Source organism: Halichoerus grypus, chromosome 2 (assembly GCF_964656455.1).
Source record: "Halichoerus grypus chromosome 2, mHalGry1.hap1.1, whole genome shotgun sequence".
NCBI lineage: Eukaryota > Metazoa > Chordata > Mammalia > Carnivora > Phocidae > Halichoerus > Halichoerus grypus.
In genome coordinates, this window is record NC_135713.1 from 21007252 (window position 1) to 21032902 (window position 25651).

The 25651-nt window shown below is 33.9% G+C and overlaps 1 protein-coding gene across 1 annotated transcript in view; it reads right to left on the reverse strand.

Moving 5' to 3' along the window:
* Positions 1 to 9116: 9116 nt before the first annotated feature.
* The window catches only part of CDH9 (cadherin 9), a 131088-nt gene continuing 114553 nt past the window's right edge, over positions 9117 to 25651 (reverse strand). The window contains exons 8-12 of the mRNA XM_078066592.1: positions 20804 to 20940; positions 20230 to 20351; positions 16278 to 16395; positions 15927 to 16178; positions 9117 to 10511 (exon numbers count right to left, since the gene is read on the reverse strand). Coding sequence (XP_077922718.1) covers positions 10024 to 10511; positions 15927 to 16178; positions 16278 to 16395; positions 20230 to 20351; positions 20804 to 20940 — 1117 coding nt within the window. The 3' untranslated portion in view covers positions 9117 to 10023. The remainder of the gene's footprint in view (positions 10512 to 15926; positions 16179 to 16277; positions 16396 to 20229; positions 20352 to 20803; positions 20941 to 25651) is intronic.

Genomic DNA, 25651 nt, shown 5'->3' on the forward strand with positions numbered 1-25651 from the left:
GTAGAGATTATTATTCATGTTGTTATTTAATAGTAAGCATTTCAATGATGAAAGTCCCATTGCTCCATTCAGCCTTTTTTTGGAGTTCATGTCATTAAGGAATGATAATGTAGACTCAGTTCCTGGCTCACTATAAGTACACAATAAATCTGTGTTGTATGTACTGTACTGTACTGTACTGAACCACTTACTTAATACTATAGCAGAGTATAAATTTTTAATACATTTTTTATATACTGCAGTTTTGTTAGCTTTTGCTATTTATTCTTAAATATTATATGTCTTCAGATTCAGGTATTATCCTTACCTCGAACTTGCTTGTATAATTTCAGATCCCTTCATTTACAAGAAAAATATTTTATATCCTTTAGTTTTGCAAAACCCCAAACTCTTATTGGACATTTTATTATTTTTTAAAAGATTTTATTTTTAAGTAATCTCTACACGCAACGTGGGGCTTGAATTTACAGCCCCGAGATCAAGAGTTGCATGCTCTACCAACTAAGCCAGCCATTTCATTATATTTTTAATCAAATTGAATATGATTGGTATTATCTGAGACAAGTATATGATTAAACAATTCCTAGCTCAGTGCAACTACCATGCTTTCAGTTTCATAAGTGATGATCCAATATAGGATACTGGCTAAAAGTGGAGCCTTCCCTACTCAGTTAGGTTGCCTAGATTTAAAACTTGCCTTCATATTTTACTAACTTGTAACTTTATATAGGTTTTAGTTCCCTGTTATATATAATGAAGACAAGGTAATACCTAAATAAAAGACTTTTGAGACTTAAGTGAATAATCATTGTAAAATGCTGAGTACAATGCCTAACACATATAAGCTTCAATGCATGTTAATGTAGCTATTCTGTTCCTCTATTTACCAACTTCCTTAGTCTATCAATAACCAAATGCATGTCACACAAATATGCTCTATGCTAAATAATTGCATTTAATAAATGAATACAATGATGATTTGAGCAATTTCATGATATCTCAATAAAGCAATTTCTAGATATCTCCTAGATATTTCTAAAGTACCATTAAGATGGGGATAAAAAGGTAGTGATGAATATTTATTTTTAAATGTTTATAAAAACATAATTTGGGGCACCTGGATGGCTCAGTTGGTTAAGCGTCTGACTCTTGATTTCAGCTCAGGTCATGATCTCAGGGACATGAGATTGAGACCCACTTTGGGTTCCACGCCTAGGTTGGAGTCTGCCTGAGATTCTCTCTCTCCCTCTGCCCTTCCCCGACTCAAGCTCTAAATAAATAAATAAATAAAATATTAAAAAAAAACAACAACAATTTTATCTGTTTTTAGCCTTATAAAATTACCATTTTTAGATACCAAAAACTTAGTTGTAATTTGTGTGTTGCGTTCTCCTGCACAGGTAGATGGGCTCCTGCTCAAAGTGTGATTTGGATGTGGAGACCAAAGACGCCATGCAGACACACCGGTGAGGTATGAAAATCTTTGTTATTTATATAATTGACTCCTCTGGAGAGAATACTGAAAGCCTCTCAAGTAAGTACAAAATGACTGTTTTTATGTGGTTAGAGAGTAGGGCTGGATGAAAGCTTGCTCCTATGGGTGGATGTATGTGAATTGAATTTCCTGCCTGTGCCCAAGGAAGGAACACCCAGACTTTCTTATCAGCTTGTCTGGATGTGGGGCTCAAGAAGATGGAAGGGTGAGACATTAAAACTGTCAGTAGTCAAAAATCAAAAAATGGTGTCAGTGTCCTCATTGCACTGTGACCTTAAATTTCAGTATCAAAATTTACTGAGTTCAATGAAGTAGAAACAGTTTCTTACCACATTCTATTCAGAGATTACTTTGATTTTTACTGGATATAGTAATTCTCATTTACCTATTTTTGAAAGGTATAATTGTGAAACAAATGTGAAACCAAAAAATATTATTTTATCTTTTATCTTTATACTATTTCTAAGCCCTAATCACATACCACATTATAGTTTAGTTACGCGTGTTTATGTTTTGTCTATTGAATTGAATTCTAAAGTCTTAAAAGGAATGGGTTCTGCATTGTACTATTTTTGTTTTTATTGTTCAACTAGTCTCACATAATGCTAGCAATTAATAAGGATTTATAAAATTAATACATTAATTAACTTTTCTAATATCCTGTCAATGAAGTTTCTTGGTTGATATACCATCCTGAAAAAAAGTAAATTATAATTTGAAAGGATAATTTTCATTAAAAGCATTGCTTTCCTCAGTATACTATTCCTATAATTAGTAGAAAAAAGCACTAATATGTTTCCTATGAAAAAATAAATTTGAAACTAACATATCACACAACTGAGTCATTCTTTAAAAGTTGGTATTAGAGTTTATAAATGTGATATACTCTGATGATTATAACTTTTAATTCAAATAAATATATAGAGATATATGCTTTATTTGGCTCCAATTGCTGTTTATATGCCTACTGTTCTAGAGCATGTTGTACATGAATATTAAATGAATATGAGCATACTGAATTTCCAAGTATGTGAAAGTTTTTAAGTGAATTTTGTAGGATAATATACACTGAAAAGTAGGATTGAATGGGCATAATAAAGCCAAATAGACAAAACTAGATCTGAATGTTTATATTCATCTCAAGAATATATTTCCTTATAATACATATATGTGAGGTTATTATTTAATGATCATATACTAAATTTATAATAATTAAAATCACATAAATAAGATTTATTAATAATAGCACTCATAAATATTTTAGAATTCTGGTCAATGTTTTATAATAGGCATTACAAACTCAAATGCTTAATGTCTATGAGGAACAAGCAGGTCATACAAATTAATGAAGTAGTTGTGTAAATATCCATAGAGAAATTTCTGGTGACCAAGGAGTTGAAATACTTCCTTCAAACTAGTGAAACTTCAAGGTACCAAATAGAGCAAAAAGACAATAGATTACTAAAGAACTTCTGTTTGTCTAAAACATAGTGGAACTGTAATATTAGACACAAATATGCAGTAATGTCATTGAAGAGATAAATAGACCAAATTATCCTTAACATGATGGAGAGAAAGAACAAGAAAAATGAAGTGCTTGACATGGGATACAGGACTCAGGACTCCGATTCTGAAGGAGTGATCCAGGGACTGCCCAGGTGAATGGCGAGAGGAGGTACCAGGAGGCACCTGGCATAGAAGGCAATTAGTCCCTCTCACTGGAGCAGTTCAGTGACTGAAGGAAAGATTTCTTCAGGGAGATCACATTAGCTCTCTACTTTTTTATGCTTCTGTAACTCTAGAGAGAAAATTTAGACAATTGACAGTTTGGAGCTGAATTAGTAATAAGAATACATAGAAAACCAAGCAAAAATATAGCAGGGAAACCACAAACCGTAGTATATATAATTTTGGTTACATTGAAATTAATTACAGTGAAAACACAAGTCACATATTTGTGAAAGATATTTATAGTATATGTTATTGAAAAATGACTAGTATCAAAATTACATAATTATGTGTTTAGAAACAATAAGAAAATACCAGCCATGAACTGGCAATTTGTGAAATTTACTGGGTGACACATAAAAATAATGGAAAACTGCCTAATTTCACTAGTAGATTCCATAAGAAAATTGAGAGAGAATTATTTATGGGTGAAATACCTTGACTTTTAAATGCTAGCAATACTTTGGTGATTTTCGTTTCTTAATACTATATTAGGTAATAATATTCTGTCAAAGAACAACAACTGTGACAAAGACTGTAGGTCAGATAAGGCCCAATGTCTATAGATTGCTAGCTTTAACATAATGGCCTAAATAGCTGGTGTTTCTATTCCATATAAAATTGTTATCAAACCATATTTATTTTTTAAAAAATACTCACACATTATGACTGAAATTTATAATGAAATTGAACATATTTAAGTAAGAAAACATTTTCATAGTGTTGTTCAGCTTACCTTTATTCACAAACTATTTCCCAAGTGTGAGAAAAGAGGGCCAAACCAGCCCAATAATTAGGTGATTATAAGGATAATTAAAACTGCAGAGATGAGGCTATTTATTTGATTCCTTCTTTGTGTTGGCTTGTGTTTTGATTCTGACATTTAGAACTAATGGCCCGAAATCCAGTAAAATCCCATGACCATATTCTTTTAGAAGCACGGATCATTGAATACAATTTTAGTTTAGTGAGGCTTTTTTAAAAAAACTGGAAAAAATTCGTCATGCTTTTCTGTAATTTTGAAAAGATCTTTTTAAATAGTGACCTAATTATGATCAACCAGAATTCAGCATACAGTACCTAGATTTAACAGTTTAGGCTATAGTCAATACTGTGTTGAAGGCATGCACATTGTTATGAATTTGAGTATAATTCTTTTTTGTTTACATTTATTTTATTTTAATCTGCTATGTATTCATAATATTTTACCAAATTAAGAAAAGTATCATATCTAAATAATGAGCATGTCACTTAACATTTAACAAATATTTGCTGCATGTCAACAAGGTATGATTTGGGGACCAGTCATTGTTGGAGGAGGTCATTGAGAGGATGTGACCTCAGGTTGACCCAGAAACTGGACCCCGGGCAGTCAGAAGCTTCTTACAACCCTCCCCTGTCCTTGGAATGTACATTCTGCCCACCATACCCATACTAGGAGCTGTTTCAGTGATGCAGCCTTAAGAGAGTAAGGAGTTGTTGAGACTATTTAGACTGAGTATATGACTGAATTCAGTTAAATCCTTTATATAAACTTTTAAGATTCTTTTTTTTATTTTTTATTTTATTTTATTTTTTTAAGATTTTGTTTATTTATTTGACAGAGAGAGAGACACAGCGAGAGAGGGAACACAAGCGGGGGGGAGTGGAAGAGGGAGAAGCAGGCTTCCCGCGGAGCAGGGAGCCCGATGCGGAGCTCGATCCCAGGACCCTGGGACCATGACCTGAGCCGAAGGCAGACGTTCAACGACTGAGCCACCCAGGTGCCACCAACTTTTAAGATTCTGGCAGGCAAGTGCAGAGATCTACTTGTCCTGTTGCTGCTCAAGACAAGCTTCAGATGTAAGTTCCCTTGCTGATTGAACCTGCCAGCTCTCCATCTGGCGTGGCCTGCCGCTTTCTCCCATCTCCCCTTGCCGTAGGTGTAGAGGAACCAGTTGTGAACCAGCAATCATTCTAGTAGAAGTGGACAGATGAAAAAATTAAATGATAAGCAAATGAGCTATCATGTTCAATGGTGATATTTGCTGTGGAAAATATTTATTTTAAAATAAGTTGGGAAAGGAGAAATGGGTTTGGGGGGTTGTAGTTTTAAAAGTGGTGTTTTAACCAGGACTTGAGGGAAGATCTATGGTTAACTTCATGGGTATCTGGGGAAAAATAATTCCAAGGATAGTGATCAGCCAATTCAAAGGGAAAGTGCTTAGCATTTTTAAGGAACAACAAGGAGTCCAGAATGACTAAAGTGAAGAGTTAAGGAAATAGAGGAGAATAAGATCAAAGAGATAATGGGAACTTGATCTATGATATGGTAGATCCTTTGTGAGGACTGACTTTCACTGTGAAGAACAATTGATAAATTTTGAATAGAGAAATGAGATGCTCACACTTAATTAAAAGGAAGGAAGGAAGGAAGGAAGGGAGGAAGAAAGAAAGAAAAGAAAGAAAGAAAGAAAGAAAGAAAGAAAGAAAGAAAGAAAGAAAGAAAGAAAAGAAAGAAAGAAAGAAAGAAAGAAAGAAAGAAAGAAGAAAGAAAAAGAAAGAAATGAAGGAAGAAAGAACTGCAACCCATTCTGTATTCTGTGTTCTAAATAGATGGTAGGGGCAAAGGCTAGTCAGAAAGAACACTTAGAGGGCGCCTGGGTGGCTCAGTCGTTAAGCGTCTGCCTTCGGCTCAGGTCGTGATCCCAGGGTCCTGGGATCGAGGCCCGCATCGGGCTCCCTGCTCGGCAGGAAGCCTGCTTCTCGCTCTCCCACTCCCCCTGCTTGTGTTCCCTCTCTAGCTCTCTCTCTCTCTCTGTCAAATAAATAAATAAAATCTTTAAAAAAAAAAAAAAAAAGAAAGAAAGAACACTTAGAAGTACACTGCAATAATCCAGGTAAGCCTTTTAGACCAGGATTGTAGCAGGGGATGTGATGAAAAAAATCATTCTATACCAGGCAAATTTTGAAGGTATAATTTGTAGGATTTCCTAGAATATAGGATGTGAAGAATTATGGAATAACAGGAATGAAGGATGACTGCAAGATTTTTGGCCTGGATAAGTAGTAAGATGTTATTGCCTTTTTTTTTTTAATCAACTTGAGCCAAGTTGAGAGTAGAACAGATTTACTGATGAAAATTGGAGGTTAGAATTTGGGTGTATCCCAAATTAGACATCCAATTGGAAATTTAGAAAAGTTCGTTGGAAATATGTTTGGATTATAAGAATGAGGCAAAGATGGAAGTCTACATTTGAGAATTTTCAATTAATCTTTATACTGATATGTCTATATGTCTACATAGATATTGATATAGATATGTATAGTAACTAAGAGGGTGGATAGATCATCAATAGCCAGAATTTAAATTAAGAAAAAAAAAAACAAAAAGAAAGATGGACCACTCTAAAATAGAGTTAGAAAGAAGGCAAGTGAGTAAAATAAAAGAATAACCAACTTAATAAAGGATCTGGAAGCCAGCTCTGGTGCTTGTGCCAAAGTGGAAGGAATAATCCGCTGGGGTCACTTCAACCACTGGCTATGGTAGAATTTTTTTTTTCTTATTTGTTTGTTTTCATTTTGTTGTTAATGCTGTTTTGTTTTCTTTACTAAATTGATTTTTAAATCATTGAAATCTATTTCATATGCCTGAGAGCAATATTGAAGATAATACTATCCAGACTACTTATTAAAGTACAAATAATATAGATAGGTTCCTCTCCCTGAAAAAAAACTTCAAACCTAAATGTAGACGTATATTATTCTGAAAATTATTTAATATGCAAATTAAAACAATGATTAAGTTTTAATTGTGTTTGGAAAAAATGGTGACTTAACCAGCTTTAATTCTATCTTAAGTTTAAACAGTCAAAGCTAGCTGATTTATTTTGTTTGGAAAGTAAACACATTAAGAATTCATTTCCCTCAAATTTTACCAATGCTACAGTCCATGAGGAAAAAAAAATGCTGATCAGACTTATAAATGCATTTTTCCCATTATAAGAATTTCATAGATTATTAGAAAACTATAAGAAGTATTAATATTTCACAGGTCTGGAAATTTCTTTGATCAAATCATACCCTTTGATTTATAGCAAAAACAATCATATACTTACCAAGAATGAAATCAGTTAGCTCTGTCCTCGTAAACTCTCAGTGTATCAGTCATTCTCAGATCAAGGAAAGGGAGAACTCAAACCAGTTTTATTAAAGTGCTGAAAAGTGGTAGTCAAATGAACATTTCTTCATAATCTTATTCTTATTCTGTGTCTTATTCTGTGTAGTCTCAATATGATTTTCTCATAGCAGTTGTACATTTACAACTTACAGGTAGCTTGGTTTGTTGTGCTGCGCTTAGTATTTAAAGTATGGTAAACCCAGGCACTCAATGTAACTATCAATTCCCCTTTTCTGACTCAACATAGTTTTTTCTTCTCTAAGCAGGTGTTGCACATACAGTCATTATAGGCCTCTTTTTAATTTGTTTACTTATTGCCACTTATTCTTCTAGTGATTATAGAATAAAGTGATTGTAAGAGGTATGAATAGATATCGAATTCATTTTTTCTGACTACTTTAAGCACTCAGTGTCATCGTCCTCAAATATCTGTCTGATTCATGCTGAAATAGCTCTAGCATTGGGAAAACTAATTACTTTCTTTTTTTTAATTTAATTTAATTTTATTTTATTATGTTATGTTAATCACCATACATTACATCATTAGTTTTTGATGTAGTGTTCCATGATTCATTGTTTGCGTATAACACCCAGTGCTCCGTTCAGTATGTGCCCTCTTTAATACCCATCACCAGGCTAACCCATCCCCCCACCTCCCCTCCCCTCTAGAACCCTCAGTTTGTTACTCAGAGTCCATAGTCTCTCATGGTTGGTCTCCCTCTCCGATATCCCCCCCTTCATTTTTCCCTTCCTGCTATCTTCTTCTTTTTTTTTTTTTTTTTTTTTAAACATATAATGTATTATTTGTTTCAGAGGTACAGGTCTGTGATTCAACAGCCTTACACAAAACTAATTACTTTCTAAAGTGAAAAGTGAAACTTTCTAAATGAAAACTAAAATGAAAAACATTGTTTTCTGGGAAATTCCAATGATTAGAAAAATTTCAGGTATTTCTTAAGTGCAAAGTATGTTTTATTTTCTCAGCATCAAATTGAACTTTAATATGTGTTAACTACTGATGGTAAAGTTATTGAAATGACCTTCAAAAATTTTATAACATAGTAACAGGATACAAAAGTTTATTCATAATTGGTATTTGCTATTTAAAAAGGCTTGGTAACAGACTAGTCGATGTTAAATTTCTATATAAATTCCACTCTAGGAACCACCCTGGGCATGATATTTGCTCCTTAAAAGATGAATAATAAAAGAGAAAGAAAAGGATAATTCATGGCACAGAAAATGAATAATATGCTATCTCCCTGTGAAGTTTCTATCTTTTGGTTTAGGTTTTATTCTCCAGATTAAACCAAGGCAAGTTTTCTGGAAGTCTTTTAAAGATTTGCAAATAATTATTATGTACAATTCTGGCTTTCTCTCTTCTCCTTCTTTCCCGTGTCTTAATTTGTCCATATTCTGTTTTCTGGACAAGCCCTGTCATTAGTAAAAGTTCACATTCCCTAAGGTTTCTTATCTCCAGTGGACATGTCACTAGTTCAAGAATTTCTCAAATATACAGTGACTTTGAATCTCCTCAATAAAGTTTTCAATTTAAAAAAAAACCCAAACATCTCTAGTTTGTTGGTACACATTTTAAATGTCACCCAGATTATATCCCATGAATTATCTGATCATGGAGAAAGAAAATCAGAACTATTACTTTTCATTCTGAAAACTATTCTATTGATGAAGGAAGAGTGATTTAGATTTTTTTTGTCATCTACATAATATTCCTTACATATACTTCATATACTCTCAAATAAAATTCATTGGTTGATTCTATAGAAAAAACTGTACAAAAAAACGTAATCATTTACAAGCATATTTATAATAGTTTATATTTCAAAGGTCTCACATCCTATTGATGGGTAAATATGAGTAGTTCAATAAACACTTGTCCATGTTTAAGTGGCAGAAGCAAAACACCATTACTTATACTAAAGCTCTTTTATAGTCTTGCTATATTCTAGTTCCAAATCACATGCAGTAAGTTAGCTGTTTTATTTTTTCCCTGAGTGAATCATGTTTTGCCTATAAAGATGTAAAAAAATTCTGTTGTAAGTGAGATCAGAACTGCTTCTAGGAATTAAATAAAATGATATTTATTTTTATAAATACTAGTTTATTTCATAAAAATACAAAAATATAAATATACATTTATAAAAATATGAATGAATTAACACAAAGACATTCTTCAACTAAATAAATATGGCAGTAATAGTCATTCCTATTTCTTTAGGGATATATTTTTCATATTAATTTACAAAGCAGTTGCACAATGTTTAATAGTAAAGATGACTGTAAGTCAGTTAAGAAAACATTTATAAAGTCTTTATATTTAAGGAAAGGCACAAAAAGCCTTTATGTAATTTTTATTGATTATTGATGTGGTATACTTTCCTTCAGAGATTGTTAGGCAAAGAGAGGGAACTAGTTATTATTACTTTTTTTTTAAAATCTATATCATTCGTATTCATTCACAGAAACTTACTGATTAAGCAAACCCTTACTAAGACAACACCTACGTATTGTTTATAATTTCGATTTTTAAAAAATTTCCTCCAAGGAAGAGAATGCAGGCCACTCAATCTAGTAACAAGGAGAGTACTTCCGAAAACATGGATCAAGTCATACAATACTCTTAATCTCGGTCACTGTCATCACCCCCGTACATATCAGCAAGCTTTTTAAAACGAGGCCCCCAGTCTCTGAGGTAATCATAATCTTGGTTACAATCTGCTGTGAGAGACTCTAAAGAACTGAGTGAATCTGCTATGGAATCATTCCCTTCATAGGCATATGTTGCCAGTGAATCATAAGGTGGTGCACTTGGGTCTGAGTCATTTTCTTTTAATCTTCGGTGGATAAAATCTTGTACATCAATATTTTCCCACAGAGGCACAGTCCTCCTTATCTGAAATATAGTTTCAGGCATTACATCCCTTCTAAGTTTACTGTCTTCTCTTGCTTCTGGATTCCTTAATGTGCCAATATCAAAAGCTTGGGTATCTTCTTCCCCACCACCTTCATCATTGTAGGTCACAATGTTGTCCCGGACATCGTCTTTTGAAATTATCAGAGGTTCCTTTTTCCTCTGCCGCTTCAGTGCAGCGAACAGTACAACTAAAACTATTAACAACAACGACAACAAAGAGAAAACAATGAAAGTCCATGATTCAGGTTTAAATGAAATATAACACACTTTGCTGAGGGAAGTTTGTGCGGTGTGAGAGATGCTGAGATTTGTTTGGATAAAGAGTAACTACCCTACACAAATACAGGGTGCCTTGGGCCAATGACTAAATGTCCTCTATTGGTAAAGGAGCAGATATTACAATCCCTTTATTTACTTTCAAGACTCACTATCCTATAGAGCTCTGGCATTGCAAAAGCCTTATTCAGTTCTGGCTAATTCATTTAGCCAACTGTTAATTATGTGATACCTCATTCCTCGCAACAGTATGCTTGCTTAAAAATACTAAAATTCTAAGCTACAGTCATTATTATCCCAAGAAAAATTGAGCAACAATTTAATATTTTCTTAATGATGCAAGGGCATATATGCAAAACATTATTCATATATATGCATACATATGCATCATATATGTGTATATATTATACACATGCATATATATGTGTGTGTGTATATATACATAAATAGATACATACTACTTATCTAATTCCTTCCAGTAGCTCATATCTGTTTGAATTCCTTTATTGACTTGGTTTTGAAAGCCTACTTAAAATCTGAAATATAACTCTATAAACGACAGTATAAAATTCAAAGTCTAACTTATCTTTAACCTGTACTCATCTTACAAGACAGCTCAGACTAATTATCTTGTTACTGAGGATTTCCTTGACTTGTACAGTTGCGTTGGAACTTTCTGGCTGAATGTTAATTATAATCCCTCGATTCACTATATTGTTTTTATTATTTACATACCATGTATCAGGTTAACTGTGAACCTCCCCACATAGAATATACTTTCTTGGGGCGCCTGGGTGGCTCAGTCGTTAAGCGTCTGCCTTCGGCTCAGGTCATGATCCCAGGGTCCTGGGATCGAGCCCCGCATCGGGCTCTCTGCTCTGTAGGAAGTCTGCTTCTCCCTCTCCCACTCCCCCTGCTCGTGTTCCCTCTCTTGCTGTGTCTCTCTCCGTCAAATAAATAAAAAATCTTTAAAAAAAAAAAAAAAGAATATACTTTCTTGTTTTTTGTTATGTTACTGAAATTTAACATATGCGTGTATATGTGACAGTGAACGTATGCAAAATAAATACGTTTTGCAATTTACATACATATTTAAAAATAAGGAAAAAGACCACAGGATTTCCAAAATATAAATTTTCCATTGGAAATAGGCCAAGTCCCTAATTTTATATATAAGAAAAGTTAAGAAGTAAAGATAATCTTGCTAAAGCACACTTGCACATTGCAGGGGACAAATAAAAAACAGGTTCCCCTTACTTTAGGCAGCTAAATGTTTTGTCAGTACTATTTATGTTTTATTAAAAAACAAGAAAATGTTGGCTCAAAAATCTGTCATTTCTTTTCTCAATTTTTGTATTGAGATTACACAGAGTAAACTCATTCACATTGAGACTGCATTTCACCATGGCCTTTGAGTGCCCTATAACTCCATTAAAAGCCTGTCCAATGATATTGTCATATTGGCCAACACACTTTCCTTAGTTCCTATTAATTGGTAGAAAGAATAAAAAAAAAAATCATTAGAAGCATCTTTAGCTAACTTCCACAGAATAGGTTATAGGTGCTGAGCTATATTCAGAATCATCTTGGAGACAATTAAAAAAAAAGACCTTTTCAATAAAAATGGAACATATCTGTACTCTCGCCTATTAAAGGATGAAAATAAGTTAATTAACTCCAATATAGATCTGAAAATCTATCAATTTAGTGAATCATTCAGTTAAAAAAAAGATTCCTTTTAAATTTCATACTGAATTTATAAATTCTCTACTTTCCTCAAAATTTCTATAAATTCTGACTATAAAAGAAAAACAATATAGTCAAATTATTTTAAGGGTTTCTTAGCTAATATAATATTTATTAACTCCCATAAATGGACCTTAGAACCTGTTCTGAGTTTTTTTTTCTCCTCTGTTGGGTTAAAATCATCTACTTCATTTCCCTAGGCTGAGGTTATTAATTGAATGGAATTTAGAAAGGTTAAGATAAGGAATAGAAAAAAGTGTATCATTATTCCCATTAATCTGTAACTGAAATTTAGTATTTCTATTATGAATATCAGGATATACAGTTACTATAGTGATAGTAAGAATATGTGTGACTATTAAATCAATAGAAAGCACAGATATTTTATATTGCATTTTAGTTATGACATATCTCAAATGATCATTAGACTTGCACTAGAACAAGGCACATATGACAATAATTAAGCACATTTAGCTTTTGTTTCTTGTTTAATTTGGATACATATATTTCCTTTGCCTAATATATCCTATCCTTATTAACTTAAATTATCATTCTGAATAGTTCCCATAAGCTTCATCTGACTTCCAAGGTGTCTAAGGAACCAAAAAAATTAAAAAGTCCTGCCTCGACTTTGCCTTGTAACATAGATAAACTCTAAGAACTACATTTCTTCAAACTGTAATAGGTAGGTCTAAAATGTCATTGTCCATGCTATATCACTATCTTGCAAAGAGCAGAGTCTATTTACTATAGAAATTTAGAAATTTAGTAACTGTGCACAAACAACAGGTGTTGGCGAGGATGTGAAGAAGGGGAACCCTCTTGCACTGTTGGTGGGAATGCAAACTGGTGTAGCTACTCTGGAAAACAGTATGGAGGTTCATCAAAAAGTTAAAAATAGAACTACCCTATGATCCAGCAATTGCCCTATTAGGTATTTACCCAAAGGATACAAAAATACTAACTCAAAGGGATACATGTACCCCGATGTTTATAGCAGCATTATCTACAATAGCCAAATTATGCAAACAGTGCAAGTATCTATCAACTGACGAATGGATAAAGAAGTGGTATATATATATATATATATATATATATATATATACACATATATATATATATATATGTACACACACACAATGGATATTACTCAGACATAAAAAAGAATGAAATCCTGTCATTTGCAATGACATGGATGTAGCTAGAGAGTATTATGCTAAGTGAAATAAGTCAGAGAAAGACAAATACCATATGATTTCACTCATATGTAGAAGTTAAGAAACATAACAGATGAACATAGGGAAAGAAAAAAGAGAGAAGCAAACCAAACATAAAACAGACTCTTTAACTATAAGAGAACAAACTGAGAGATGCTGGAAGGCAGGTGGGAAGGAGGGATAGGTTAAATGGGTGATGGGGATTAAGGAGTGCACTTGCTGTGATGAGCACCAGGTGTTGTATGGAAGTGTTGAATCGCTACATTGTACACCTGAAACTAATATTACACTGTATGTTAACTAAGTTGAATTTAAATAAAAATTTAAAAAAAAGATGAAATCACAGCAAAAATGCTTTAGGAACTTTGATAATGAAACCTGAATTGGAACCAATTTTTAACTAAAATAATAGAAAACCACTCCACATATAGGCAACCAGTTGGGAAGGTGGAAAACAAGAAATGTGACCTATATTGTGTAGGGCAGAAAGGTGGCAGACTTTTCAGAATAATGAAGCAGCCTTCTAGGATTTCTGCATAGAAAAAATATTATGCAATTTAGTTTCATAATGTTATAATATCTAAGCTTATTTTGGGGGTGCTTTTGTTCCCCCATGTGTGCATGCATGTCTTTATGTCTGTGTGTGTATTATCTCAATATAGAAATCTTAAAAATCAAATTTGAAATATACATATTTCCATGGTGTTCTAAATTAGGGAAGTAGAACTATGTGAGTAAATAAAACAATATAATATCAGTAGCACTTAGCTGAATGGTAAACCAAACTTTATTTTCCATGGGGATACAAAAATATTTTACATAAGAGTCAACTTTCTAGCAGCAGTTCTGAGATGTGGATTGGTGGTACGTATGTTCTAAAGCACCCTGAGAAAATGCTTTTCTAAATAGTTGGATCATTTTAGCTGAGAGGAATGTTTTCCCCTCACTTTCATCAATCTCCCACTGAAGTCCTGCAAGGATATCTGGCCAAAGGGATTTCATCCAGATAGCCTGAAGGGATTTGCAGTTTAAAGGAGCCAGCACATATGAGCATCAGAACATAAATTTGGCTGGCTCTCCTGCCCTAAGCATAAGCATTTTGGATGAATATTTGATGGAAACAATTTTGGGGGGGAATGTTTTACAGTGGAACAACTGTTTAATTGAATTAAATTGTTGTCCTGCTAGGGCATGCTCAAATAAAACATTTGCTGTTGAAAGCATGACTTCAGAAAACATTGCATGAGAAGATATGACCACAATGTCATAGTGATATTTTTAAAAAATGAAGTTAAACTTTTAATTTGCACCTATGTATAACAAATTGTATGAATAAAAAGTTTACCTTATCTTGACAATTTAAATGCACTTGCCAGTTAGGTGTCTAATATCCATATCTTAGTATTTGTTAGTAATATTATTTGAAAAGGTAGTCTTTGGTTTTGAGAATAATGGTTTAAAAGGAAAATTCTGAAATAGACTTATCTGAGTTTGAATGCTAGTTAAAACCTTCCTAAATGAGTGAATTGGTAGACGTTAGTCTTTCTTGAGAAGAATCAAAGTATTTATCTTACAGAATTGATATGAAAATTAAATCAGTTGTAAAATTAAATATACTTAGAACAGTGACCATGGTTAGTTAGCACTAAGCGGTGTAATATAAAATAGATTTTAAAAATATGTGTCTCTGTATATGTATATAGCATTAGCTATATTATCTCTGTCTTCCATCTCTAGAAAGCTAGACCTAGCCTCAGAGAGAACTCAATTTTCTTTTTCTAATCGAAAGAACCATTTTATTTTTTTTTAGTTTTAGTTTTATTATATTGTTATGTTAATCACCATACATTACATCATTAGTTTTTGATGTAGTGTTCCATGATTCATTGTTTGCATATAACACTCAGTGCTCCATGCAGTATGTGCCCTCTTTAATACCCATCACCAGGCTAACCCATCCCCCCACCCCCCTCCCCTCTAGAACCCTCAGTTTGTTTCTCAGAGTCCATAGTCTCTCATGGTTCGTCTCCCCCCTCTAATTTCCCCCCTTCATGTTTCCCTTCCTACTATCTTCTTCTTCTTCTTCTTTTTTTTTTTAACATATAATGTATTATTTGTTTCAGAGGTACAGGTCTGTGATTCATCAGTCTTACACAATGCACAGCGCTCACCATAGCACATACCCTCCCCAATGTCTATCACCCAGCCACCCCACCCCTCCCACCCCCCACCACTGAAAGAACCATTTTAATAAAAAGTTAAAAATGTCAACCTTTAGCCCTAGAGAAGTGTGCTTTTTGGTTGCACCATCACTGAACCAGAAGGGAGAGACTTCTTTGAGTGAAATGAGCATTCGGAGGTATAGCTTACCGAGTAGAATGATGACACAAAGAAGGATGGCGATGAGTGCACCTGTGCTCAGGCCAGCCGCTAGGACCAAGGCCTCTGCATTGCAGGACTGCATGTTTCCCTGATTATCACAGGCACACACGCGGATAGTGAGCGTGCCGGTGCTGCTCTGAATTGGATAATCATTGTCAAAGATTAAAATAGGCAGTAGATAGGTGCTCATTTTGTTGCGGCTATACCCATCTTTTCGAGTCACGATTCCTGCTGTATTATCTAGGAAAACAAAAAAAAAGTGGGGGCGGAGGGAAACTCAGACCAGTTTTTAATTTTGCAGCTGAAGGTCTCAATTTTAACTTTAAAAATGTTCTGTACCTTTATTATCTACAATGGTGAAGTTCGGATTGAGAGGAAATTCTGGTACTGGCTCAAAGAAAAATTTGTGGCCTCGGGGAGGATCATCTTTGTCCATGACACTGATAGTCTGGATCAACTGAAACCAAATCAATAAATTAAATAAAGGACAACAAAGAGCAACTCTTGTTATACTACATTTTAAGTTAGTGTTTGTGCTTTAAATATATCATCGACTTATTAAAGAAACAAAAAACAGGCCGTTTTCGGAAATTATGCCAAAGCTTTTTATAGTTCTATGCAATGTAACAATTAGTTAAGGATAAAATATGTTCATCAAGTATCACTGTGCAAGGTATCTCTATGAATCTTTGTCTGATTCTTGGCCACTGGAATATCCAACCTTAAAGAAAATTTTATCTGTCCAACATCTATCCTCTTTTAACATTGTTAGAAAGTACCAGTCTGTTTTATTAATAATTGGTTACCAATCTGTTGCCCCCACTAAATAATGATTGTCTCAAAGGCAGAGAACATAACAGATGCATTTTTAAAAAAACAAAAGTGATTAGCACAACTATTCCTACAGATCAAGAACACTATGAATATAGTTTTGGTAAAAATAAGCAATATGCCACATAATACGAGAAAGCAAAAGATTTTAAAGCTATGGGGCACCCTAACTACAATCATATTGCTTATTTTATTCAAAGTATTTGGTTTTTTTTATGGTATTTGCAAAGTTTAGAAAGATATACAAATAAATGCTTTTCAAGTTTCATAAAATCAGTGTCGAAGTTGAGAAATCACACCACCTCTTAGCTGTGCTCACTGTAAGTCAGCGGTGAGGTGTGCCAGAGTGTGAGGATGGAGCATCAAACAACAGGTCAGGCAGAAAAAGTTCATTGAGCATTTCACAGTGGAAAAAGCACTAAGCTACACATCGGGGTGCCTGTTTTTCTAGTCATGGGTCTGCCATCTGTGTGACTTGAAATCACAGCCATTTAATTACTCTTACTTTCAAATTTCTTTTCCACCAAAACAGTCGCACCGCTTCCAGGTATAATAGTGCAACTTCTGTAATGAACAATTATTGGAATTTCACAGTGGTTTGACATACCCATTGTTTTGTTTATTGTTTACCTTCTATAGCCATACTAACCTGCAACCTCACTAGTCAACACTTTTACCCCTGCAATTTAATATTAACTATGATTTCATTCATTTTATTGACAGAGAGGCATGGAACCTTACTTTTCTTTATATAATGCTTCTGAAAGTGCACAATTATTAATGCAAACTTAATGCACATTTTCTCCTTAGAAGATTGGATCATGACATAGAAAAAATGCTTTTAGTACTTTAATACTTTTGTTTAGCCTCCTGTTCTAGATTGGCAATGATATCTAATTTTTAGTAATATAAAATATCTTATTTTTAGTAATATTTTAAATCATAAACAACATCGGTCCTCTGGTAATATGGCTGAGTTCTTGAAATGATTAGATGGGCCGCTGTATACACATATTTTAACAGAGAATACGTAGCAGTAGATTAAAATATATTTTCAACCTTGTTAATTTTAATAAGGAAATTGTTTTCCGCCAAGTATATGAACAATGACAGAAATGTTAATAGTAGTAGTATATATTAAAATAATTATTAGTTAATATCAATATACTTTATCAAATATTATTTTTAATATGTATCAATTACATGAATCAACAAAAGAAAAGCATATTAATGGACAAATAAGTAAAGATTCTGTATATGCTATTGTCAATTGACTTATGTCTGTCTAAAATATATGTTCAAATCCTATTTCCCAGTACCTGTGAATGTGCTCTTATTTGGAAACAGGCTCTTTGTAGATGCAATCAGGTTAAGATGACGCCATAGCAGATTAGTGTGGGCCCTAAACCAATGAATGGAGTCTCATAAGAAGAGGGAAATGTGGATACAGAGAGTTAGAAAAAGAATGTCATGGGACAGTGTGCACAGAGATTGGAGTAATTCTTATAAACCGAGGAATGCCGGTGATTGCTGGCAATTACAGAAGCTGGGAAATGGCAAGAGTCCTGACTGCTGACAGACTGACTGCTGACAGACAGACGGACCGCTGACACCATTGATTTCAGACTTCTAGCCTCCAGAACTGTGTGAGAGCACATCTCTGTTGTTTTAAGCTCTCTAGTTTGTGGTAGTTTCTCACAGTAGCCTTAGGAAACTAAAACATCTGTGAAGATTATTTTAAAATGGCTACACATTTATGAAAAAATGTTCAGCCAAATAATTTGGGAAGAATCCATGTTAAAATTATTATGAGATATTACTATTTGGTGGACACTTAAAGTCTAGTGTTCCAGTAAATAGGCAATCATCCACTAGGTATATGACCTATTTGGGGAGCTGTTTGGAGGCACTGATGTGTATTTATATATAAAATTTAATTAGTCTTATTTCAAAGGTTATATCAAAGGAAAGGAACACCAGGTAGTGTATAAATACAAATGTATTATAATGCTCATTATAGTGTTATCTGCTAGACTCACATTGTGTTTATAAACCAAATTTCTATTAGTAAGTGGATAGTTGAATAAACTAATTAATGTGTAGCTGTGCTAGAAAAATTCAGCATCAAATTAAAAATAATCATTTACTAAATTGAGAGTATGTCCATTACATGTTGCAAAGTAACATGTAAAAAGAAAAAAAGAAAGAAAAACAATTTTTAATCCAAATAACTGTGTAATGATTCTTTTTTGGCAAATAATGATAATACCCCATTTTTATTTTTGTGTATGTAAGTGGAACTCTGTCTTGGTCTGCTTGTTTGGGCTGCCGTAAAAATCACTGCAGAAATTAATTTTCTCACAGTTCTGGAGCCTGGAAGTCAGAGATCGAGGTACCAACTAGGCGGGTTTCTGGTGAGAGCTCTCTTTCTGGCTTGCCGACAGCTGCCTCCTTGCTACATCCTCACATTGCCTTTCCTCTGAGTGTGGGCAGAGAGAGAGAGAGTCATCTCTCTTTTGTCTGTCTTTTAAAGGACAGCAACCCTCTCAGATCAGAGCCCCAACCTTATGATCTCATTTAACATTCATTGCTTCCTTAGAAGCTCCATCTCTAAATACAGCCATATTGGGGGTTAGGGTTTCAAATAAGCATTCGGTCCGTTGCAATCTTCATTGTAATAAAAGGAGGACAGTATTTCACTTTTATTTTCTATATTTAAATAGGCACGATGGAATTATATATGATTCTTAACATCCATCTACTTTTTCTTTAAAGAAATATCTAAATAACTGGTTAAAATTTCTTTCAGTGAAATTTGTGCAGTTGCTGTCATTTGTAAAATACTATATTGGTGTCAAAAATGAACATACTCTGCATTTGCTTAAAGTTACTTTAGAGATCTCTTATATATTAGGGGGACTTTGCAAGAGGACTTTGTAACTCTTGTACTATCTCTTTTTTATCTCAATAATATTGAAGTTGAAAAATCACAAAGTATAATTTATCAAACCAAAATATCCTGCCTGAGAGATTAAAAGAGGAAAAATGTAATCAACAAGACAATTATTGTGATTCCCTTTATACTAACACAGAACAATTTCATTTTCATACTTCATGTTTTATTTAGGAATATATTTCCATTCTATTCTTGAGTATAACTCAGTATCATCATAATTATGAATCCAGGGAGGAACTTTTCGTATATATATTCATTATATACCCAGAATATAAATTAAAGTATATATTATCACTCTGCTATTACATCATGGGTTCCATAATAAAAACAACTTCAGAAGTCATCTGTTTAGATCACTGTGAGTGTTTTGGTAAGGGGAGATGAACAGGTGACAAAGAGGATTGACAGGAGTTTGCATAAAAAAGATTTTGTGCAAGTGAATTGATATGTTATCTGCCTTTGTGAAGAGGAAATACTTTTAAAGTTTATAATAATTTTATTTACCTGCCCAGGTTTTGCATTTTCACAAACAAATGTTTCATAGTACATGGCAAATTCCGGAGCATGGTCATTTATATCTAGAATTCTGATGAAGACAGGGATGTGGCTACTTTGTTTTGAGTTATCTGCAACGAGAACATGTGTAAGACTTCAGTCTCATTTACAGAGAAGCGGTGATACCACTCACCCCATTTGTAACTTAGCAACAAATCATTTCTGCGGTATTCACTTTCTCAATTGGATTGCTGATGAATAGCTGAGCTTTCTTACATGGTCCAGATGCAAAGCACGATTAAGAAGAGGAGACTATGATTGAGAATGAAATATTATTTGTAAGACATAATTTTCTCAGACAGATTAATTATTTTTATGAGGTTATATTCTATTTCTCTCCTAGAGTAAGGTGTAAAAGAAAATCAAGTTTAAAAAGTGGATATTTGAGAATCATTACGATACTGTAAGTCTCCAACACACTCTGAGGTTGCTAATGAGAAAGTGACTTCCCTCAAGAAACAGAGTCTACTTAATGCTATTATTTTACCACTTTGGTGTTCAGGTGGATGTATTCCCCACTCACTTATTTCTGTGGCAGTAATGGAGATGTTGTGCCAAGAAGAGGACTCCCGATCAAGGGGTTTCAAAGTGAAAATAGAGCCATTTTCGGAGTGAATGCTAAAAATCCGGTCCATATCAGTATGCCGATCAATAGAGTATCTGGCAGGAAAGAGATTCATGAATCTAGGCGTTAAGATTATTAATTCATCTACTGTTCCTTAATGTTAGAGGCAGTTCAAGCAATGTTCTCCTGAAGTCATGACCAGTAAAATGCCGACAACTTTCACGAATTTTTATTTAATACAATTGTCATTTAGCCAATTTGATATATCCGGCCTTTTCCATCATTACTATTCTATGATTATGTGTCCTTTAGAGTTATTATTTAAGCTCATGAATCCTTGTGGCAACCTTTAAGTGAGTTTTTAATTGTCACTTGATTTACTTAACCTATCATAGACCTGTTGCAGTGCTTTAGACATGTTAAATTTGATAGAGTCAATTGCATTAGATAAACTGAAATTATGCTAAAAAACATAAGAACATGTGTCCACAGAGTCCTTATGACTATAAGTGAATAGAGAGAGGCTGTTGTAAAGTACATTGCTCTTGAACGGCTCTCTATTCAAGGAACATCTCAGCTGAATCAAAGGTTATCCTACAATCTATTCCTCTGACCTTTTGCAGATAAAAATGAAATGACATATTACACAGAGTTTTATGACTTTTTTCATCAAGGCTGGATATGGAAACTGTCACCATAAACTTTGTATCACTCTGTGGTTGGCAAAATAATGCCTCCCCACCTCCCCCAAAGGATGCCCGCCTCCTAATCCCTGAAATTTGGGACTCTGTTACTTTACATGGTAAAAGTAACTGTGCAGATGCGATTAAGGTTAAAGTCATTGAGAAGGGAGATTATCCTTGATCATCTAGATAGCCCTAAACTAATCATATAAACCATTTAAAGTGGAAGAAGAAGGCAGAGATGGGCTCTAGAGAAATGAGATGGGAGAAAAAAAAGAGATTTTAAGTATGAAAAGGACTTGACCTCTCACTGCTGGCTTTGAAGATGGTGGAAAGGGGCCACATGCCAAAGGACACAGGCAGCCTCTAGAAACTCAGAATGAACCTTGAGCTGACAGCAAGAAAATGAGAATTTCAGTCCTACAACTGCAAAGAATTGAAATCTGCTAATAACTTGAATGAGCAAGGAAACAATTTCTGTCCTTCAGTTTCCAGACAGGAATGTGGCCCTGTCCACACAAACCCCTTGACTTTAGCCCCATGAGACTCATCCCAGATCTCTGACCTATAAAACTATAAGATATAAATTTGAGTTGCTTTAAGCACTAAGTTTATGGTAATTTGTTATGACAGCAATGGAAGGCTGCAACATACTCATAAGAAAGATCTTTTAAAAGACTAGCTTATACGTCTGCCTTCGGCTCAGGTCATGGTCCCAGGGTCCTGGGATCGAGCCCCACATCGGGCTCCCCGCTCAGCGGGAAGCCTGCTTCTCTCTCTCCCACTCCCCCTGATTGTGTTCCCTCTCTCGCTGTGTCTCTATCAAATAAATAAATAAAATCTTTAAAAAAAAAAAAAAAAAGACTAGCTTATAATAAAATCTTTTAGTTATGTTAGGCCATATTAGGCTATACTAACACTTCACGTCTGTTTGAGATTTCTGCTGCTGAGTATCTAATTAAGCCATAGAGGAAAATAAGTGTTTTTTAAACATTAATGTTCATATGAATTACACTGGGTTCTTGTTAAAAACAGATTCTGATTCAGTAGGTCTGGTGTTGGAGCTGGAATTTTTATTTCTAACAAACATCCTAGGCCAATCGCATGTTGTAAGTCTATGGACAAGGCTCATACAGCAAGGTTATATACCATGGAATAAACTGATTAGAATAAAGACAAAAAAAGGAATACAACTAACAGACTAACCAGCATCTGGTGTAGTTCTCATTTTTCTAGGTATCTTATTAAAGTCACTTAGCAAATTAACTCCTTTTTGATCTGGTGAATTAGGAAATTGCAACTCCCATTATAAATGTAATATATTCACTATCAGGCACTGACTTGGACAAACATAAGTAATAGATATTGAGCAGCCAGTGTTCTAAACATGGTGAAACATTTGTAATTTTAAAAATATTGGATAAAAATCTATTTATCTAAATTCTGTGATTTTTTTCTTTGTTTACCTTGGTTGTTTTAATGAAGAACCCACGACTTAGTCTATTGCTATAACTATATTAAAATTAAGAGATCCATTAGTAAACTCAGACTTCCAAAATAACTGTAATAACTTAACATCATGGGGTTTGCCTAATTTATTTTCTGCTAAACTTTATCAAATGAGTTTCTCAGACTGACAGATATTATTTCAAAGTGAGTATTTGACCATATGTGTGGGGGAATATATATATATATATATACTGGATTTTTTAAAAAGATTTTATTTACTTATTTATTTGACAGAGAGAGGGAACACAAGCAGGGAGAGTGGGAAAGGGAGAAGCAGACTCCCTGCTGAGCAGGGAGCCCCACGCAGGGCTCGATCCCAGGACCCTGGGACCATGACCTGAGCCGAAGGCAGAGGCTTAACTGACTGAGCCACCCAGGCGCCCTTATATACTGGATTTCATCTCAAATGTGGAATAACTGAAAGCTTTATGTAGTTGGTTTTAGGTTCCTTTCTGTACCTCGTCTCAAAATACAAAACCAGCCCAGTCACCTTCTTGTCCTTTGGAAGGGTTGTGCAATGGGCAGTTAGAGCCACAGGAAAATGGTAGTATCTTCTCACTTTTTCAGTAATCATAATTATCATTTTCCTACATGGTGTTATGAAAAAAATTGGGGAGATTTTTGATATATGGTCAAATTATGGATTACATGATATATGGTCACTGCCAAAGAGTAGTTATACTTGTGGTGTGGGAACTCCTAAAGAGGTAGAGGATAACTAGACACAGATACAAAAATAAATACATAAAATACATAATGGGGTATATGTATATCTCCTAGGAGCAAAAGTTATATCAGGTTTTAACCAATAATTCATTGTCAGACAAGGATCTGAGGTAGATCTTATTTTTTAAAAAACTATTAATGTACTAAAATTGAGGACGGCAGTCATATTAAATTTTCTCTTTTTAATCTCTATTGCTTAATAAATGCTAAAATGGAAAAAGAAATACAAAGCTTCCTATCTCTAGGTGTCAAGCCTCCTATAATTTAGTTCCTAATGTGGGCTAAGAAAGTCAGTAGAACATTTTTAAATGTTCTATTTTACTTAAATACTTAAATACTTACACCAAATTCTGCTAATGAATAAAACAAACCTAAAATGAACACAAAGAAAGCAGTGTAAAAAATATAACTCAACCACAAATATGAATTGAGTGGAATTCAATTTATAATATTTGCCTGAATATATTTCTTTCTACTATTGGAAAAGTCAATAGCTAGCCATTATCTGCTTATGGCTAAACAGACATTGGACTTTTTACCTACTGCTAGCATTGAAGATCAAAATAAAAAATAAAAATCCTTTGTGCTCCTTGCTGCTTGCCCTAGAGATTAGCATGGGGCTTTCTATGATTGAGGAATAGCTAACAATTCTAACATTATGCAAGTCCAGCTTTGACGTACTTGGAGCTTATGTGGGATCAGAGTAAGTTTCTGTCTATCCTACTCATAGATTCAATCTTGAAAGGTACTATTTTCCAAGTTAAGAATTCATGGTGGAGAACCACTTTGACAATGTAGACATAGTTCACTTTAACACTAACACTGCACACTTCCAGGTATATATTCAGAAATTTGCCCTCGTGCAAATGATGTCTCACAATTTGTCAAAGCCCAGAGATCATTTTCTTTCATTCAGCAGCAAATACTTTATTTTCAACACAGAATGGGACATTCTCGTTTACCTATTAATAATAAATATACCAGAAAGAGCTTGATAAACAACACAGGACAAAGCCATCTCTATGTTCCAGCAGATGGCCTATTAAAACAACACTATTTTATTCATCTCCTTACATTTAATTTTGAGCAATAAGTTAAAAAAAAAAGTCCACTGGCATAACTTTTTATTTGAATCAGGATCTGCAGAAACAGCAAATAAGTGAAAAAGAGCACAAGAGAACTGAGCCTGAGGAAGCTGAACTCTGCTTCAGTTTGTTTGCTTTTCATTTTTCATGTTCTACCATTAAGAATCCAACACATATCACATCCCTGTATTTTCATCTATCACAATAAAACACCAGATTACAAATTACAAACACCGGAACAAATCAGTAGTATGCAGAAATGTGTCAAGCATAGTACTCCTCTTTACTGCATTCCAGGTACATCTTCCACCGACTACGTCAATATAATTAGGCTCTAAGTTTGCTCTTTTCCTTTCCAGCTACTGCATTCCAGAAATGTGTTTTCTATCTATGAACCATGAAACTTTCATTGCCCTTCAAAAAGAGAATGTGGCTATGCAGTACTTGAGCCAATAGTTTAAATCTTTTTTTTTTTCCAATATTAATGACATTGTTTTTAAATAATCATGATTTTTAAATAAATGAATATTATTTTACTCTCTGTAATAAAATCAAGCAAGTATTAGAGAAACACTGAGAGACACACACACATGCACACATCCAGTTATTCACTCATTTCAGCTTAGGGTGGAATCATGTACATTTTATTGAAGCATAACTAAAAAAGCATTTCTTTCCAGCAAGTTTGTTGTGTACTTACTTCTCAGTTTGACTGCAGTAGAAAAGATCTCTTCTAAAATTTGTTGAACTTTAAATATGTTGAGCATAAAATAGGTGTGAAATGAGACAACATGTTCTTTCAG